We start from the raw sequence: 19,648 nt of genomic DNA, 5'->3' as shown, positions 1-19,648 counted from the left end.
ATGCTTTGCCATAGGATTTGTTAAGACTGTCAAGGAGGTAGATCAGGGGCAGAGCCAGCACAAGTCAAACACAGCCCTGGCCAATCAGCATCTCCTCGTAGAGATACATTGAATCAATGCATCTCTATGAGGAAAGTTAAGTGTCTGCATTTTCTCTGAAAAGACAGTGTTTACTAATTATACTCACCAGAACAAATACAATAAGCTGATGTTGTTCTGGTGACTATAGTGTCCCTTTAAGAAAATAACAAAGCACCAGGAATATGTCATTGCAACAGATGGAAAGTGTATCAATCCACTACTAGAAAATGTATCAACCCCCATTACCCCAAATTATACAACTTACTCAGGTCTTTGCCAATCGCTGCAGCCACACAGTTTTTAGGCAGTTCAATCAATGCACTGACACCTTAAATAGAAAGAAATAATAAAAACCTGGACAAACTAGATTTAAAATCAAAAATACATTTGCATAATGTATTCACGTTTTAGGCTTATATATTCTGTTTAATATACAATCATTATTGTTTTAATAACACAATCTAAAATTATAGGAGGTCCCAAAAAAACGTGGATGGCTGCTCACAGCTACTTTATTAAACACTACGCTCTAAGTACCGTAACCACTGCAGCTTATTGTAGTTGTTACGGTTTAAAGATGATTCTCTGTCCCATGGTTCAACAAAAACAATGGATTCCCAACGGATAGTGAGACCAAATGTCGACACTTCTCTGGATCCTCTGTATGCAAAGTGACAGTGGGGATGTTTCATACTCTAATTATTCACCTAAAATATTTACATGAGTAGGTGGGACCTGGACTTCCCAAATTCACCTTTGACTGACACAGGCTGCGATGCAATTGTATCCAAATAACTATTATTTCAGCATGTGGGAATATTATGTAGGTTAAGATAGAACAATGCCACCATATTTCTTACTAATACCTACATGCTGTTCATTTTTACACATTTTTTCACACTTTCTGTGCTTGACTCTTTATTTTTTGTACGCACAGAATAAAATGTTTCAAGACAAATACAAATTGCAAATAGGAGTGTATTGCTAACTTACCACCGTCCACATAGTATCCAGTCTTGCACAAGAGGTTGAAATTTCGATTCCATACATGCACCTCACTTCCACCAGAAAGCCACACATCCAGGCTATGGATAACGGTCAGAGTCTGCACAAACCAACCGATCAGTAAATCTCAAAGGGTTATTCATTAAGCTGTGAATTGTGGGGAATTCAATTGGAATTTTAGGCCACGTTATCAAACTGAAAACAGGCCTTAAATGTACGATCCACTTGCATTCTCAACAATTTTGAATAAGATGTGTCAGTCATAAACGATACTACGTAAACTGCCCTAATGTTATGCAAGGATTCGGTATATATCCTAGTGCGGCATCGATCCTGTAGCAGCTGGGTAGAATGTATGGATCTGACGAGTTACATTTAACTAATTTGTGCTCTTACTTTTAAAATCAACTATGTAACTATTAGTTTAACCTAAGACTTCAAAATCCTTAAAAGGAAAATTTTAAGCACCAAAATGACTTTATCTTAATGAAGCAGTTTTGGTGCATAGATCATGCCCCTGAAGTCTCACTACTCAATTCTCTGCCATTTAGATGTTAAATCACTTTTCTTTCTATTTACGCAGCCCTAGCCTGGCTGTGACACACACAGCCTTTAGGGGGGCGGGGGGGAAATAAAGTTTAATTTTTATCAGATCTTACAGCACTGTGTGTTTACTTTAGAAATTCCCATCTCCTGCTCTTCTATTTGAACTTGAATCACACACAGGAGGTTTCTGCAGAATCTAGGAGCAATTAACAAAGCAGGAGCTAAGATCGTTTAATTTAAACACAATGTACAATAAGGGATGTTTAAAAAATGTAGAATCCTAAATGGCACTGCAGGGACACGACCTATACACCAACACCACTTCAACAAGCTAACGTTGGTTGGCACTTAGAGTGTCCCTTTAATTGAGCACAGTTTACTGACCTGTTGAGAAAAGCTGAGGAGGCTGCCACAATGTTATTCTGTTTCATCAGTTCTTCTCTCACTATATGACTTTACACCACTCCATTAAGCTAAAGTTGCTTTGGTGCTCAAAGTGTCCCCTTAAAGAAATACTTTATACACCATAACACAGCTGTAATTGTTATAGTGCCAGAATTGCCCGACACTAGTTGAAAAATGGTTTGACAACCTACCTGCCGAGCAACCTTTGCCACCTACCCTGCTGACGTAAACTGCTTACAGAAGTTTCCAGGTGCAGGGAAGGTGGCTTCTATGGCAGGTGGGAAGGAGGTAACTTGTCAAATCAGTCTTAAACGGTTTGACTACTTACTACGGGAGGGCTCACACAGTGGTTATGGTGCTTAAAGGGTTCCTTTAAGCTATTTCTCTCTTGTTTTAAAATGAGGTAAAGTCCTTGTTGCAATAAATGTAATGAAGTAAATAGGACATGATATGAACACTTTTCAGTATAAGGAAGCACAAGATAAAGGTATTTTGCTATATGTACAACTTACCCTTACAGTAGACTGGAAGTCGGAGATTTTGTGCAGTTGCTGTCCACTTTCACAGTCCCAAGCCTGACCTCTGCTGTTAAGGAATGACGATATCATAATGTGATAGCCCATGCTTAATCCTGACAGTGAATGCACAAAGTTGCATAAAATAATCTGTCATAAAAAGACGCAGCTAGAAAACATTGGGAACCACCTATAACTTGTATTAACCTTTCTCGCGTGATGCTCGGCTTTCTTTTCAATGAATATTTAATAATATCACAATGGAATGCCATTCAGGGATGCAATGCATTGGGGATGGAGAACTGGAACCTCGTTTCTGCACATACTAGGTTCCAAGGTAGAAAATGAGACAGCTTAGACAGCAATGCCTGATAGAGAGCCAAGATTAAGGGACTCTGTTCCATTCGCGGGATCACGTTTACATTTATTTTTCAAACCACACAAACACATACTTATTAGATACAGGAGGATACGTATATATGATATCCTTTAAAGGAGTACGGAAGGCAACCTAGACCACTAGCCAGTCCTGTCATTTTAGCTCTTATATCTAATTCATTGCTGCTTTATCTTCCTGACAGCCACTAGAGGTCCATGCGCTGCAACAGTCAAGTTTCAATGGATTCAATGTTTATCTATGAGAATAATTTGATTGGACAGGTTTGTATTTCTAAAACATAATGTTCTGTAATGTCTCATATGTAAGGGACACTCCATTGCCAAATAAAAAAAAAAAGAAAAGTCATTGCGTTAATAGATTATACCCCCAATGAAAACATACATTCATTTAATTGTGCATTTTTTTCATTGGGTTTATATCTATAACAGCATGCAAAAACTGCAGATCTCTTTTCTGCAGCCTGTGCAAGCCCTCCCCCCTTTTAACCCCGCCCAGACTTGCTGTGGCTGTCCAATCACAGACTTCCCAATGCAGCTCAATGAGAAGTCTTTGCAAGGCAGGTGCTCTGGGCAATTGCTGCCTCTTGTGTTTAGTTCCAATGAGCTAAACAAACCAGGAAGTAACAGAGCTGGTTGTTTGATTGACACCCGGGGGTGGGGGTGTAACAAGACTTATCGATAAGAGTGCCAATTCCTACTGAAATCTGCACTTTTAAAAAAATGAAAAAAAGAAAACACACTCTACTCATGTAAAGCACTTCAGCATGAGCAGAATATTTTGCATGTTATTTGTATGTAATCCGATGGAAACGTTGCATGTGACATGCTGTATTATTATTATTATTATTTGTGTTTTACTTGTGGGTTTCGTTAAATGCATTTGTTATATTAGATAAGGTTTTTTCTTAATTTTCACCTGGGTGGTGTGAATAAAAATTAGTTTTCACTGGTATTGGGTAATGTGTGCGTATATGTATTCCTATTATTGGTGTTGGCCTTTATTACTTTACTTTGTTTTGTCTATATAATGTAATGCAAGTGGGCGTTGAGCGTTCTCTTTTATTCTAAGTGGATGCACATATGCTATTTACGAGACCTTTTCATACGTGTTCATTTAAGCAGGTATTGCCTTTTAGCAATATGGTGCCTTCTGACTCATTTATTTTTATTTTTTAGTATATGCACCAATGGTTCAAGATCAGCTGGTTGCGAATATCCCACATGTGAACGCTATTAACGAGCGAGTGTTCGGAACGAACATATTTGTGCAAAGGTGCCTAGTGTATGTTTTCCTCTAGCTGCACGGCTAAGCTCTTTCTTAATAATATATTATTCACATGCATTGTTTTTTTTCTGTGTATTTTTCTCAAGAGATCAGACATGATGACGTCATGTCTGGTCTCGATCGAGACGGTTTGCTGAAGGCCATCAGCTGTTTGGAGGGGGATATATTCACGGCCAGGTAAGGAGAGATACAGGTTTCCCTTGAGAAAAGCCTTGGCATGCCGAAACGTTGGGTTGTTTTTGTGACTTGTGTCCTGCTCTGGTAGGCTATTGATGTAAATGTGTATACTGCATTTTTAAATTCTAGCCTTAACACTTCTTGTTTGTCGTTTTATATATTTGATTGGTGTATTGTTATATACCTTTGTAAATAAAGTTGCATTTATATGGGCAGTACATTTAGTGTGCTTCCTGGTTTGTGTTTAAATACTTGTATTTGATACCCAGGTATCCAATTAGGTTTGCAACCTTTTTGTATTGTATTTGCTATATGGTATTCTCCAATACAAAACATAGTTGTGATATTTGTTATAAAATGGAACATGTCTTGGCACCCAAGAACTAAACCTGTCTTGGACCCTTTTATAATTTATAATTAACACTTACGCATTATTGTGACAGTTTTGTTCAACCTGGATGTTATTGATATGCTAGGATTGCTTGAGGCAAGCGGTTAAAACAATAGCTGCTAATTTTCCTACATATGATAACACAAGGATACAATGACGCTTTTATCAGAGGAAGCAGTGAGAATGATATTATGTTTTCCTTCTGAGACTTCAGGAGTTCGAAACACAACCACAGCCGTAATCTTTTGCAGATGTCCGTTTAGTGCAAAAAGGATCTCTCCTGTCTGGGGAGAATAAAAAAAAAAGATTATGTATATTTTAATACACTACAAACACCTATAGGTCATCATAGTTCTTGCACTAAAGAGGTGAATTCTGTTGTCGACTAATGGAAAATCGAGTGCAGCAAGACAGCTGATGGCCAGCTTCCTTCTAGTTGTCTGAAATCAATGAATTAATTGGGGAAGCAGCGGCAGACATTATGGGAAAAAGCTGGGAGATGCTCATCAATAAACAGATTTTGAGCAGAGGTTGCCCTCTGTCACACAACCAAATTCTAGATTCTACTTAACTGTCCAGTTTAATAAATACTGATATAGAAAAAGAACACTTGAGGCTCATTGGGGGGGGGGGGGGGGGGGGGATTTCCACCTAAAATATACACAAGGTAACATGCAAGGAAATCATTTTACAGTGAAAGTCTAGAAGACTTTTTATCAGCCACGTTGACCTGTATGGTAAATAAATAGTTTATAGTAAGCCTAGTGAGTCATTAATGGAGTTATCATGCTTTGTTAAATGTGTAAATGGTTGTAAAAAGGGCAATTTGGGGCTAGGAAGGATGCACAAGGGGAACAAGTTTAAATAAATTAGTGGGGAAAAAAAAACAACGTGCGTGGTCTGTAATGGCTGGACAGCGAAATTAAGAATGGGGTTGGAATAAGATTATTCTAGTTAATTATTTGAAGGATCTGCATTAAATAGTTTTAGGAACAATTCTTCTAAACATTTTCATTGTTAAATTCTCTTACAATTTGATTGTTTTTTTTCGCTTGGTGTGAAATGTGGGGAGGATAAAACCAAAGTGTGTTATTTTGGCTATTTACTCAATGACCTAAATGAACCTTGGAAGCACTGTGTGAGTAAATGTTACCAGATTCTATGCACACTGGGAGGCTTTTCCAGAACAAACAGCAGATGCACCCAACAAGTCACCTTTTAAATTATTCAATCAGTTTATCTGGAGTAATCAGTAAACACTGAGCATGGGAAGGAGCATAGTGACCAATGCTTGTATCTGGCTTTAAAGACTACTAAAAATACTTCAGAAAAGACTGTCACATCAACAGATTGTCGAAAAGCAAAGATCCAAACAATGCTGCTACTGCATCAGGACAGTGGTGATACACTCTCCATAGTGTGCTTCGTCACATTTAGTAAATATACAATATAAAAATAGAATTTCATACCTGGACATCCCACACAAAGACAGAACCATCATCGCCAGCTGAGGCAAACCTGTCACAAGAAAACAGCAAAGAAACTATGTAACTAAATATGTAATATTATACAATATTAATATAAAGTGCAAATTGCTTTATAGAGTACTATAAAACACACCTACATGCATGCCCGTCATTTGTGTCACTTTATACAGAATACAATCTATAATGTATATTGAGCTAACTAAACTGCTAGTAAATTACTTGAGTTATTTAACAAGACATAGTTTGTGGGCAAAGATGTTACAGCTCTACCATCAACACTGTTGCATAGAAGGGGAACATGATCCTATTTACGATCTGAAGCTGCCCCACCGGCAAGCAATACAGCACCCAACCATTCTCAAGAATAAGAAAACCACATATACCTGCCTGGCTCAGCTGTATAGTCGAAAAAAGTAAATAAACAACCAGAAACGGACTATACACTATGCATAATTGTAAAACACACCTATCTAACTTGTGTTGCTTACATCTATTTACCCCGGCAGCAGCTTATAAAATCTGCACACCGAGCATGGAATCACAGGCTCTGATTGGCTACGGACATTGCATATTCTCTAAATCCTTTGTATCAAGGAGAGTTTCAAAATGGCCGCTTCCACGCTGAAAGACGTGTTAATTACAGTTAAATTTACTATAGCTTGGTTAATACAAAGCAATATTAATCTGTAGCGAACAGCGGTTTAAACTGATTTACTTAAAGACATTTTTAGTGAGAGTTTCACTTTAATTTCAGGTCAGTTGTATGAGCGTGGAAAATGCAGTATTTACCCATTGTGGTTAGCGATAACCAATGTTTTTCAATTGGATTTAGGGTTTAGTCTTGGGTGACCTCAGGGAATGGGATTGCTTTTATTAGATCACCTTTCTATGCCTATTAAAACAAGAAACAGTGCTGATAATATATATTTGTTGCTGTAACCACATCTTCTAATGCCTTTTCTCTGGTTATTGATTTCCTAGTTTGCCTCTGGATTGACAGGTGGGAGCTAAAAGAACACAAGTCTCAATATTTTGCATTTTGCTTCGGACAACGCCATCATTTCTATTGATCTTTTAAGCCTTTGTAATTGCTTTTTCTTTTGGAAAACAGCAATTCTCAACACCAAGTCTGCAGTTTTCAAGTAACTGGGGGGGATGAAAAAAGCCATATTTGTTTGTTAAAGTCCACATTTGTCAAGGTTACTGCAATAACCCAGTGTAGTGAATGGTCTCCTTTATTAAATTTACTGCTTAGAAAGATGGATATGTTTCCTAAAATCTATTCCAGAGCACAGTACTTTTTAACACTACGTTATGTGCACAAAGTTTTTTCAGGCGGAGAGACATTTAAAAATAACAAAGAACATATCCGAATATTGAAAAAACAACATACTATTTACATAAGAATGAAGTCTGGAATTTACTGCCACCCAGTCATTAACCTACGTTAGTTATCAGAATTAAAGGAACACCAACATGTTGGGAATACAATCTATAGTGCTAAGTTTAATGTTCCTGTCCCTAGTAAAATATAGGTTCCCCCCCATTTATGATAAAAATAATAAAATGGAAACCTTTTCTTATTTTTTTCCTGTGCCAAGCCGACCTCGGCACTGCCTACCTGTTTGCCTTCCGCGACATCATGGAGGAGGCAGCCATAGTACCCTTACATATACAGAAAGTGTACAAATAAACTGTATATATTTATGCAATTCATGTGAATATAGGAATAATATACACACATGCCATCACAAAGCTACACCCCAATAACTATATAAACGATATAAAGATTATAGGCCAAACAGTCTTTATATTATCATTAGGCAGCATAGCTTGCAGACAAACATTATATTAAATAAAGACACCAGAGATAGTTGAGAATTAGCTAGACTAGAGGAAAGGGGAAAAGAAAGATATCTAGGGAGCTGGGTTCCACACGGACATCTCAGACATGCTGACACATGGAGTTTCATCATAATTGCAGCTCCTCTCTGAAAATGCTCCTTCTTTAAATGGACACTATAGTCACCAGAACCACTATAGCTTAATGCAGTTGACTTGGTGTCTATAGCCTGTCCCTACAGACTTTTTAATGTAAACACTGCCTTTTCAGAGAAAAAACAGTGTTTACATTGCAGCGTAGGAACACCTCTAGTGGCAGTCACACAGATTTACATTGTGCAGCACCGACATAAACAGTGTTTTTAAAACTCGAGTGTCACGAATACGTGTTTGCAGGCCCGGACTGGCCATCGGGCAAACGCCTGGTGCGCAGAGAAGGCCATTGGCCGAGGCCGGCAGGGGAGATTACAGGATCTACCCTGCCGGCCAATGCAGGGCCGGCGCTATCAGAGTTCCGGCACTGCTGGGTGCCTTAATGGGCCAGTAGAGAGATCAAAGATCTCTCTCACCGGCCAACAGGCACATTACTGTTCCATTTTGCAGCTCCGCCGGGTTCCTCTGACGAGGCCGGAACTTTGCCTCGGTTATCATGGCAATGCTCCGATCTCACGACAGTGAACTCTAGGAATTAACCTCACCACTGCTACCACCAGGGATTCACCTCCACTATGACCACCAGTGATTCAAGGGATTTACCTCTATGTCCCCCCTCACAGGCAAAGGTAAGAAGGGAGGGGGGATATAATGTTCAGATTTTTTTTTTATTGTAAAAAAAAACAAACAAAAAAAAAACATATTTATGTATTACTTTCATCTTCCCCCCACTGCACACCAAACACACACTAACTACACCCTTCACACACTTCATTCCTGACACACTGCACCCTTCATACACACACTACACCACACTCTTCTTCCCCCCACTGCATACCAAACACACACACTAACTACACCCTTCACTCCTGATGCACTGCACCTTTCATACACACTGCACCCCTCACACATACCAAACACACACACACACTGCACCCTTCACACAGACACACACGCATAAACACTGCAGCCTTCACACACAGTGCATCCCTCACACACACACTTAATCCTTCAAGAGCATTGTACCAACATGCTCACTTTGAGAGGGGGTCTGCTTGTCATTGGTGTCTCTTTGGCCCCGCCCCCTTCTAACTGGGCCGCTGAGACTCAAAATTGCCCGGGCCGAATTTATTTTCCAGTCTGGCCCTGCGTGTTTGTATTCCTGATATTGTAGTGTCCCTTTAAAGTATTTTATGAAAGGGGAGCCATCACTTATCTCTGTTGTAGGGACCAAACGATTATTTGTCTGGCCGATATTATGGCAAATATCAGTATCAGCCTATAATGATACCAATAATTGCTTGTCATCAGTAAATATGTAAAAATGGTTTTGAAAATAGGCAAATTAAAATTATCTACACAAATAAGTACAAAACGATTTGTTCATAATAATAAAAAAAAACATCAAAATTCTAGTTAGTGAAAAAACCTAATTATAAAAATAAAAAGTAAATTACAATATTCCATCATTGAAATCAACTTACAGTTGAGAGGCCATGACAATTAAAAAAAAATAAAAAATACATTGGCATATATTAAAAGAGCAGTAGACTCCAGAAGCCAGTAGTGAGATTTTAGGTGCCATGGCTAGTGGGTTAGTGGAGTAAATAAAGCACATATATAACAAGCAATGTCATATCCCAAATAATCCTTAATTTCCAGATTTGCAGACTGCTTCATGACAGGGAGAATCAGCATAAAATTGCAACATGCCGAATTGTACTGTGTAATTATAAACCCCCCTGGGAGTGAGGTGACCTTCCAGCAGTCCGGTGACAGTCAGGCAATAAGACAAAAAAGCTGCCTTTTTAAAGTTTTGTACAGGATTCATTTAGTCTCTTGAAAACCAATCAAAGTAAATGTTCCAATCGCTGATTTTTTTACCCATCCACAATGAGAACATGAAAATCCCTTTTTCAAAGCTCGCAATAAGATATTATCAAAGCACTTGAAGCATGAAGCCATTTACAGAAGCTGACAAGCGCACACAAGTGTACATATTGAGCAGATGCAACCCTTTCTATGCCAGAGGGGTGAGCAACGCACTGCTCTGAACAGCCAGATGATGCATACCAATGTGGCACAGATTATATCCAATAATATTAAAAGAAAAAAGTGAAAATGGTTCTGTTATAGACAGGCATGTAGATCTATTATCCATTCAAGATCAATACAGTGTCACGACTGTCTCAGTGAGACTGGATTCACCTAGCAATAATCCAGAAGGGATTATTATCCAAAACCTTTCTTAGCTGCATGAATACTGGGAAAATTAAATTAGCAGTAAAAAGAGACCAAAGTGAGAATTCAAAGTAAAGTTTAGATTTAAAGGTCAAAATAGCCAATCTGGAAAAATTCTCTAAGACTGCTAAGCTTTCAGTTCAGCTACTCTGGCTTTACATTTAAAATTCACTTTGAATCCTCCCTTTCGTAAATAACTCTGCCAGACTCAGGAGTTTTGAGAAAATGAAAGAAATACTCAAAAGGGATATAGCATGCTTTACAAAAAAATGCAAAACTATTAAATAATAAAATATGTACCTTTAAAGAGCACTCGCATCAGCTTGATCCGGTGGTTATGGAGCCAGGAGTGCCCTACCCCCCAGCCATATTGTAAGTTGTCAAACGGATTTTAAACAGTTTGACTTTTTATCTGGGCTCTGCCACCACTACTAACTCCAGAAGTTCCTAAGCAGGAACCTCCGTTCATTCCCCTCATTCATCTGAAGATGCTTCTTAAAATAATTTTATATATATTGTATAGGTCTCATGATATATCACAACCTCCAATAATTTACATAAATATTACAGGGACCCCCATAAAGGTCATATCCATGGATAGCCTGGATCTGAGCGCCCAAGTTGTCCAAATAACACTCAGATCCCACGAATAGAACTGAATCACTACCAGGGTAAAGATTTGACCGACTGCTCACGAGGCGCTTGCCCAAAATAGTTCCACAGTTTCAAGGGTAGGGGTCAGGCAATTTCACGAGTCCCAAACCGAACAAATCCACGAACGGTTCCCCGACTCATGGGTAGCGTCTGTTCACCGGGTTCGTCCGAACAAACCTACCGAACAGCACTCTCCTGGCTTGCCTTTGAAAAGAAAAAGGCGTTCGAGGAGTTGACCAGTGTTCGCAGAGTTGAGTGTCCGATTTTGAGTTCCAGACACTTGACATTCAGGTCCCGCTGCCTACTTTTGTGCAACAAGATGGCCGCCGTTTTCTCCAGCACGTGTTGTTTGGGAGAGTGCTAATTCCTGCTGTTTTCTTGAACTTAATAAGCCAGGGGGTGGTCAGTGTTCGGTAGATTTATCTACCCCCCCCCCAAAAAAATAATGAATGGGAATCAAAGTAAGTAGTTTCTTTACAGTCTGCTACCAAAGCCTTTCATACACCACTTGACATCAGCTTAAAGCTAGGTATGAAGAGCAGAACGTTTGCAGTTGGATCAGTGTAAGAGTGTAAGAGTAGTCTTAAGTTTTCTGGTTTACAATTCCACATTATAATTATTGCTATTTAAATAGCGCCAATGGATTCTGCAATGCTTTAGAATATTATGAAAGGGGGAAATGTAACAATAGATGAGACAATTATAAAATGTTACAGGAACAATAGGTAGATGAGGACCATGCTCAAATGATTTTACAGTCTGGAGGAGGTGGAATATAACACAATCGTATGGGCATCAAGGGGAGCAGCAGACAAAGTGGGAAGTAGCAGAACTGGAGGTGAGAGTGGAGTGTGGCTCTATAGAAGAGAGCAATAGACAGGTTTGTAAGCTAGACGTTACTCTGGGAGGCCATAAGCAATCCTGAAAAGATTATTTTTGAGGGACTTCTTAAATGATTGATGACTAGGAGAGAGTCTGATGAGGGTAGACAGGCTGTTCCAAAGGAAAGGAGCTGCCTGCAAGAAGTCCTGCAAGCGTGAATGAACAGTAAGGGTGCGACCAGCGGAGAGGAGAAGGTCACTGGCAGAGCGGAGGGACTGAGAAATGGAATCAGTGAAGAAATATAACGGGGGCTAGAGTTGTTTAGAGCTTTATAGGTAAGGGTTAATATTTTGAATTGACGCCTATAGGGTTCAGGAAGCCAGTATAAGGATCTAAAGAGGGGTAAGGTGTGAGAAGAGAGACGAGAGAGGGATCAGCCTAGCGGAAGTATTCGTTACAAACTGGAGCAGGGCAGCACAACTTCTAGGGCAGTGATGGCGAACCTTTTTAAGCCCGAGTGCCCAAACCGCAATACATGCCAACTTTTTTTTCCCTCAAAGTGCCAACAGGGCAATTAAACCTGAATACTGAGGTTTAAGTTTAGAAAAAACTACTCGTACAGTTGTCCGAACTAATTAACAACTTTTGTTTTAAAAGAAGAACACAACAGAGAGTTCAATGATACAAATTTTAAATAATGATATAAATAGATAAAATTAAGCTATTTATTAGTATCTCCAACAAATGCAATGCATACACACAGACTGCTGAACACATTCTCACACCATCCACTAAACACATTCTCACACCGTCCGCTAAACACATTCTCACACCGTCCGCTAAACACATTCTCACACCGTCCGCTAAACACATTCTCACACCGTCCGCTAAACACATTCTCACACCGTCCGCTAAATACATACACACACACACACCGTCCGCTAAATACATACACACACACCGTCCGCTAAATACATACACACACACCGTCCGCTAAATACATACACACACACCGTCCGCTAAATACATACACACACACCGTCCGCTAAATACATACACACACATCGTCCGCTGAATACATACACACACACCGTCCGCTAAATACATACACACACACACCATCCGCTAAATACATACACACACACACACCGTCCGCTAAATACATACACACACACACACACACCGTCCGCTATATACATACACACACACACACCGTCCGCTATATACACACTCACCATCCGCTAAATACAAAAACACACAGTCCGCAAAATACACACACAGTCCGCTGAGTTACATACAGACAGACTGCTGAATACACACACATCCTGCATTGGGGTGCAGTGTATGTGTTTGTGTGTAAGGGTGTGGAGTGGTGTGTGTGTGTGTGGGGGTGCTGTGTGTGTGGGCGGGTACGGTTGCTGTGTGTAGGGGGTACGGGTGCTGTGTGGGGGGTAGGGGTGCTGTGGGGGGTAGGGGCGCTGTAGGGGTAAGGGGTGCTGTGGGGGTATGGGGTGCTGTGGGGGCAAGGGGTGCTGTGGGGGTAAGGGGTGCTGTGGGGGTAAGGGGTAATGTGGGGGTAAGGGGTGATGTGGGGGTAAGGGGTGATGTGGGGGTAAGGGGTGATGTGGGTGGTAGGGGTGCTGTGGGTGGTAGGGGTGCTGTGGGGGTAAGGGGTGCTGTGGGGGTAAGGGGTGCTGTGGGTGGTAGGGGTGCTGTGGGTGGTAGGGGTGCTGTGGGTGGTAGGGGTGCTGTGGGTGGTAGGGGTGCTGTGGGTGGTAGGGGTGCTGTGGGTGGTAGGGGTGCTGTGGGTGGTAGGGGTAAAAATACAAAGCAAAAGATATATTAGTACTGTATCCCCCCCCTCCCTTCCTCTTACCTTTGGTGAAGGAGGGGGGTGGGGGGGGGACACAGCCATCCCTGGTGGTCCGGTGGTAAGTTTGTTTCTGGCAGCTTTGAAGCAGCTCCCCTGTCCTCCTGCGCGATGCTGTGTGGAGCGTTGCCATGGTAACGCACGGCAACGCTCCACACAGCATCGCGCGGGTGGACAGGGGAGCTGCTTCCTAGAGCCCTCCCCCTGCCTCCTGACCCGGAAGCAGAGTAGGCGCCTGCCGTTTCGGGCAGGCAGGTGCCTACTCTGCGTACAGCCGACGGCCCCCTCTCCCGGTGACCTATGGCCGCGTGCCAACATAGAAACATAGAATGTGACGGAAGATAAGAACCATTCGGCCCATCTAGTCTGCCCAGTTTTCTAAATACTTTCATTAGTCCCTGGCATTATCTTATAGTTAGGATAGCCTTATGCCTATCCCACGCATGCTTAAACTCCTTTACTGTGTTAACCTCTACCACTTCAGCTGGAAGGCTATTCCATGCATCCACTACCCTCTCAGTAAAGTAATACTTCCTGATATTATTTTTAAACCTTTGTCCCTCTAATTTTAGACTATGTCCTCTTGTTGTGGTAGTTTTTCTTCTTTTAAATATAGTCTCCTCCTTTACTGTGTTGATTCCCTTTATGTATTTAAATGTAAATATTTAAAACCGGCGTGCCACAGGTTCGCCATCACTGTTCTAGGGGGACTGATTAGGAGAGAATTACAGTAATCGATGCAAGAAATTAGTAGAGCATGAACAAGCTTCGTTGCAGCTTCTTTTATAAGAAAGGGGCGGACATGGGCAATGTTTTTGAGGTGGAAGCAACAGGTTTTAGCAACAAACTGGACATATACTTCTTACCTAAAATCATCTATTTGAACCAAGAAACGAACAATATCCTGGTGTACTTGTAAAGGCGAAAGCTCTGTATACGGGTTTTGGGTCTGTTCTTCCCCAATATTTAATACTGAAGATTTCTAAAATAAAAGATACAAAAAATAAATATATAAATCCTTGTTTTACAAAGATCATACGATATCAAGTCACAATTAACAAATGCCAACTTATGCGCCATGTTGGATGCATGCACACAAAAGTAAATCTTAACTAAATAGATAACTTAATCCCAAAATAAAGTTATGACAATTACGTTTTGAAATGTGGTCAATATGCTGTAATCCAAAACTCACAAAAACAGAACACTGGGGTCATCAGGACCAGTTGCCTCCTCTCCCACTTCCCATATGAGTGGCAAGCATTAAAAGGGATGTAGACGGGCAGTTACATGCAACTCCACTCTGTATTATTAAAATTCTCCTTCCTCCATTATGCTTCCGTGGAGTCTGATTTGTATTTTCTTTTTTTTAATGCCTTGCTAAACCACCCACACATCAGATGGGGACAAAGGTAATGCCAAAACAATTATCTGGACACAAAGTAGCATGCCTATCATTCTCAACAACACATTGTTCCTGTAACATTGTTTTAAACAGTCTTATTAATTGTTAAATTTACCCCTTTTATAATATTGTAAAGCACTGCGGCATAAGATGGCGCTATATAAATCGTAAAAATATTAACGACAACACGTCATGTCAGCAAGCCACCTCTGGAATGACTACATCACTATCAATATAGCGGAATTGCGCATGCTCACATTATACATACATTTATTTATAGCATTTAGAAAGTGCCGACATATTCCGCAACACTTATATATATATTCACTAACAGTGATCTTATCCTAATTCCTCAATAGAAGTTATACCATTTTAAAAAATGTGTACTCCCAAAACTGTATTTTTTTTACAGCAATTTGTAACCATTAAGGTATTTTTTTTTTAACCAGTGTCGATGAGGTGTTTATTTTACTGATAGACAGCAGTCTCATGGGGTAAATAATGGAAACTTGGCACAGCAGATGTTTTCTGGACTACATGTCCCACAATGCTCAGCCAGCCTGATTATTAAAGGGGAACGTGTTTGTCATCACTGCCTAGATGAAGCGTTCTCCCCCTATCTCCCCAGTCACAGTGGGGTTATTACTGGTTACTATGGTTACAGCTGTTAGTATTGGGGTTACCTCCCCCACGCCGTGCGGCTCCCGGCTGCCCACAAACCACCGCAGCACCGAGGCCATGGCAGCACCCGGACGGCTCTCCCGATCTCAGGACTCGGTGTTTATTTCCCCCAATGGTTTCACACAGAATTCCGGAAATCACTCCCACGCAGGCTTCAAAACAACCAGCTAGGCCGCGTTCCGTAACCTAGCAACCGGTGTAGCATGTCCTGTACGGGTCAGCGCTGAGACCAAACATCCCTCCACCAGGAGGAGAATAAAAAAAACGCGACTAGTGTGACAGCCATAATGATAGGAAGACTACAAATAACCTCTGTACATGGGATGTTGGTTTTCTGATTAGGAGTCCATTGGATTTTAAACAATTGTTTACATTGTAAAAAATAAAAATGAAAAAAGTCCACACTGCCTATTTATTAAGAAACAAAGCTTTAAAAAAAATGTATATTCTGGGATTATGCAAAATGCAGAAGGCAATGTTATTTCTAACCTATGGTATACAGTGTGCATCATTCACATACATGCCAAGTGTCCCTATTTAGGAAGGACAGTCCCTAATTTGTACCCAAATCCATCTGTCCCTCTTTGCTTCTTCTTGTAGGTGTGTCTGGGTGTATAACAGAACTCCACAGCAATAATACTCCCAGTAATGTGTCTGAGTGTATAACAGAGCTCCACAGCAATAATACTGCTCCACAGCAATAATACTCCCAGTAATGTGTCTGAGTGTATAACAGACAGAGCTCCACAGCAATAATACTCCCAGTAATGTGTCTGGGTGTATAACAGAGCTCCACAGCAATAATACTCCCAGTAATGTGTCTGGGTGTATAACAGAGCTCCACAGCAATAATACTCCCAGTAATGTGTCTGGGTGTATAACAGAGCTCCACAGCAATAGTACTCCCTTTAAACTACAATAAATGTGTTTAGAAATCAGTCTGTGTAAATAAAATACATTGTTATGAATTACATTTTGGTTGCATGAATTGCTATTAGTAAGCCACCTACATTTCTCAGGACAGCCCCGCCTCTGGGCACACCCCCACTCACAACCCTAAAATTAAAATGTCCCACTTTGTCCATTTATAATTTTTGGTGGTACTAACAAACCCAACCTGTCTATCAGATTTTATGGATAGTTATTGTACTGTATGTGATCCATGGAAAGGATATAAGGTGTGACAGTTCTGATTTTGCCCACCGTTCTGAGTTGATACTCTTGTGTACAGCTTGGAAACCCAGAGATGAGACTCAGAAAACACAGCATGAGCGCATTTGCCCATCGGCCCAACATCAGGTGAGCAGCAGGGGGAAGCAGAGGGGGCAACCGCCACAGGGCGCATGTCTGGTGGTGCGTCCCATACTGTCTCTGATGCTGGCCTATGGGCTGGTCATCAGGTAAATGCCCGGTAAGCTGCGATGGATGGGAGGCTTAAGCAGCTTGCAATCTCCAGTCGTTGCAGATTGTGAATCGCTCCCGGTAGTGGTTTAAAGCCACAGGCTATCATGGCAATGCTCCGATTCCTTACTGACCACCATCCTTGGGGAGTCATACATGCGGTTTTTACCTGGCGGGTACACATATGACCACATAATCAGCCCCCTGGCAAAGTAAGCAAGAGAGATGGGGAATTAACTATAGTTTCCTTTTTAAATATTCATATAATGCCTAACATTAAGCCTCTATCCCCCTACACTAAAGCCCTTATACCCAGCACAATAGTCCACCTATCACCACACTAAAGCACTGTTGGTATTTTTGAATAATAATTTTTTTAACATGCCCGATGTGACGAGAACCCCATCACTCGTGTTAGTTCCCTTCTTCATTCGTTTCTCCATACCTCCTGTTCGTTTCTCGAACAGAGATTCGTAATCCCTTTTTATACTCCTAAAACCCAGACCACCCCCTGGCTCATTCAAAGAAGGTCGTTAACTCAAGTGCTCACCCTGGGAGGCCGCCATTCGTATGACTGAACACGTGCTCTTTGGAATGTCGTTGAGTGCAAGGAAATAAAGTCAGACACTACATCTCGCGAATCCGAGTGAACTTGTACCGCTGCCTGCTCCTCCTACAGACAAGCCAGAAGAGCCCTCTTCCGGGAAAAGACTCAGGGAACTATGAGGAACATTCGCTCCCTAACAGCCATGGGGAACATTCGGTTGTTTTCGCGCTAGAGCTCCCGAAAGTTGACCGGCCGTTGCTCGTTTCTCCCATGAACTGTTTTGGGCTACTCGTGGCCGGCCAGTCAAAACTTTACCCAGGTGGCGATTCTACTACACCGAAAGGATCTTGGCGCTATATAGACAACTTGGGTGCTCGGAGCCAGGCTATCCGGGGATATAGGACATGTGGGGTTCCTGTGTGGATTTAATGGGCTTTTGTTTTTTTTGTGTGTAATATCTGTATGTATCACTGTAACTGGGAGATAATTGAATTACCAGACTTTTGACTCAATTATCTCCCAGACATAGAGATGCCTAGGAGGAGTTTGTGTTGTTCTGTATGGAGACCCCATGCTGGGGGTCTGTGTATAAATTCTGTGTGCTTTCTCCAAATAAATCAGATCTACTCCCAACATTAAGTTTCGGTTAATGTATGGGGGGAAAGCTATACCAGCTATCATCACTACTGCTGTTGGATAGAGCTACTTCACACTGGGAAAGGAAATCCGTAGTGGTGATACTCTGGTGGTCCGCCACCTCCTGCAATAGAGATCCTTTACCACTCCACACTACAGCCCCTATCTCCCCCATAACACAGCCCCTATCCCCATACACTACAATTCAATCCCCCCATACTACAGATTCATCCCATGGTCACACTACAGCTTTTTGTTCTCCCTCACAGACTACAGCCTCTATCCCCTATGATACTGCAGACGATGTCTCCCCCATAAGACAGCTCCTATCCCCTCCAATACTACAGCCCCCATCTCACCCATAATACAGTCCCTATCCTCTCTGACACTACAGCCCTTATTTCCCCCATAATACAGTCCCTATCCTCTCTGACACTACAGCCCTTATCTTTCCATAACACAGCCTCTTCCGCTCTGATACTACAGCCCCTATCTCCCCCATAACATAGCCGCTATCCCATCCGATACTACAGCCCTTATCTCCCCCATAACATAGCCGTTATCCCCTCCGATACTACAGCCCCTATCTCCCCCATAACATAGCCGCTATCGCCTCCGATACTACAGCCCCTATCTCCCCCATAATACAGTCCCTATCCTCTCTGACACACCAGCCCTTATCTTTCCATAATACAGCCCCTTCCGCTCCGATACTACAGCCCCTATAACCCCCATAATACAGTTCCTATCCTCTTTGACAATACAACCCCTATCTTCCCCATAATACAGCCTCTATTCCCCGTACACTACAACTCAATCCTCTGACATTACAGATCCATCCCATGGTCACCCTACAATTCATGTCCCTCGCACATTACAGTCCCTATCACCTGCAAACACACATGTTACAACCCCTATCCCCTACAAACCCACACGTTACAATCCCTATCCCCTACAAACATACACGTTACAATCCCTATCCCCTACAAAAACACACGTTACAATCCCTATCCCCTGCAAACACACACGTTACAATCCCTATCCCCTACAAACACACACGTTACAATCCCTATCCCCTGCAAACACACATGTTACAATCCCTATC

The 19,648-nt window shown here is 41.5% G+C and overlaps 1 protein-coding gene across 1 annotated transcript in view; it reads right to left on the bottom strand.

Moving 5' to 3' along the window:
- The window catches only part of WDR41 (WD repeat domain 41), a 29,069-nt gene extending 12,929 nt beyond the window's left edge, over positions 1-16,140 (bottom strand). Inside the window, exons 1-7 of the mRNA XM_063453599.1 lie at positions 15,962-16,140; positions 14,740-14,855; positions 6,274-6,322; positions 4,957-5,088; positions 2,550-2,612; positions 1,075-1,186; positions 347-409 (exon numbers count right to left, since the gene is read on the bottom strand). Of these exons, the coding sequence (XP_063309669.1) occupies positions 347-409; positions 1,075-1,186; positions 2,550-2,612; positions 4,957-5,088; positions 6,274-6,322; positions 14,740-14,855; positions 15,962-16,018 (592 nt within the window). The 5' untranslated portion in view covers positions 16,019-16,140. The remainder of the gene's footprint in view (positions 1-346; positions 410-1,074; positions 1,187-2,549; positions 2,613-4,956; positions 5,089-6,273; positions 6,323-14,739; positions 14,856-15,961) is intronic.
- Positions 16,141-19,648: the final 3,508 nt, after the last annotated feature.

This window comes from Pelobates fuscus, chromosome 5 (genome assembly GCF_036172605.1).
Source record: "Pelobates fuscus isolate aPelFus1 chromosome 5, aPelFus1.pri, whole genome shotgun sequence".
Taxonomy (NCBI): Eukaryota; Metazoa; Chordata; class Amphibia; order Anura; family Pelobatidae; genus Pelobates; species Pelobates fuscus.
The sequence above is the reverse complement of the archived record's forward strand: the minus strand, read 5'-3'. Positions and strand labels throughout refer to the sequence as shown.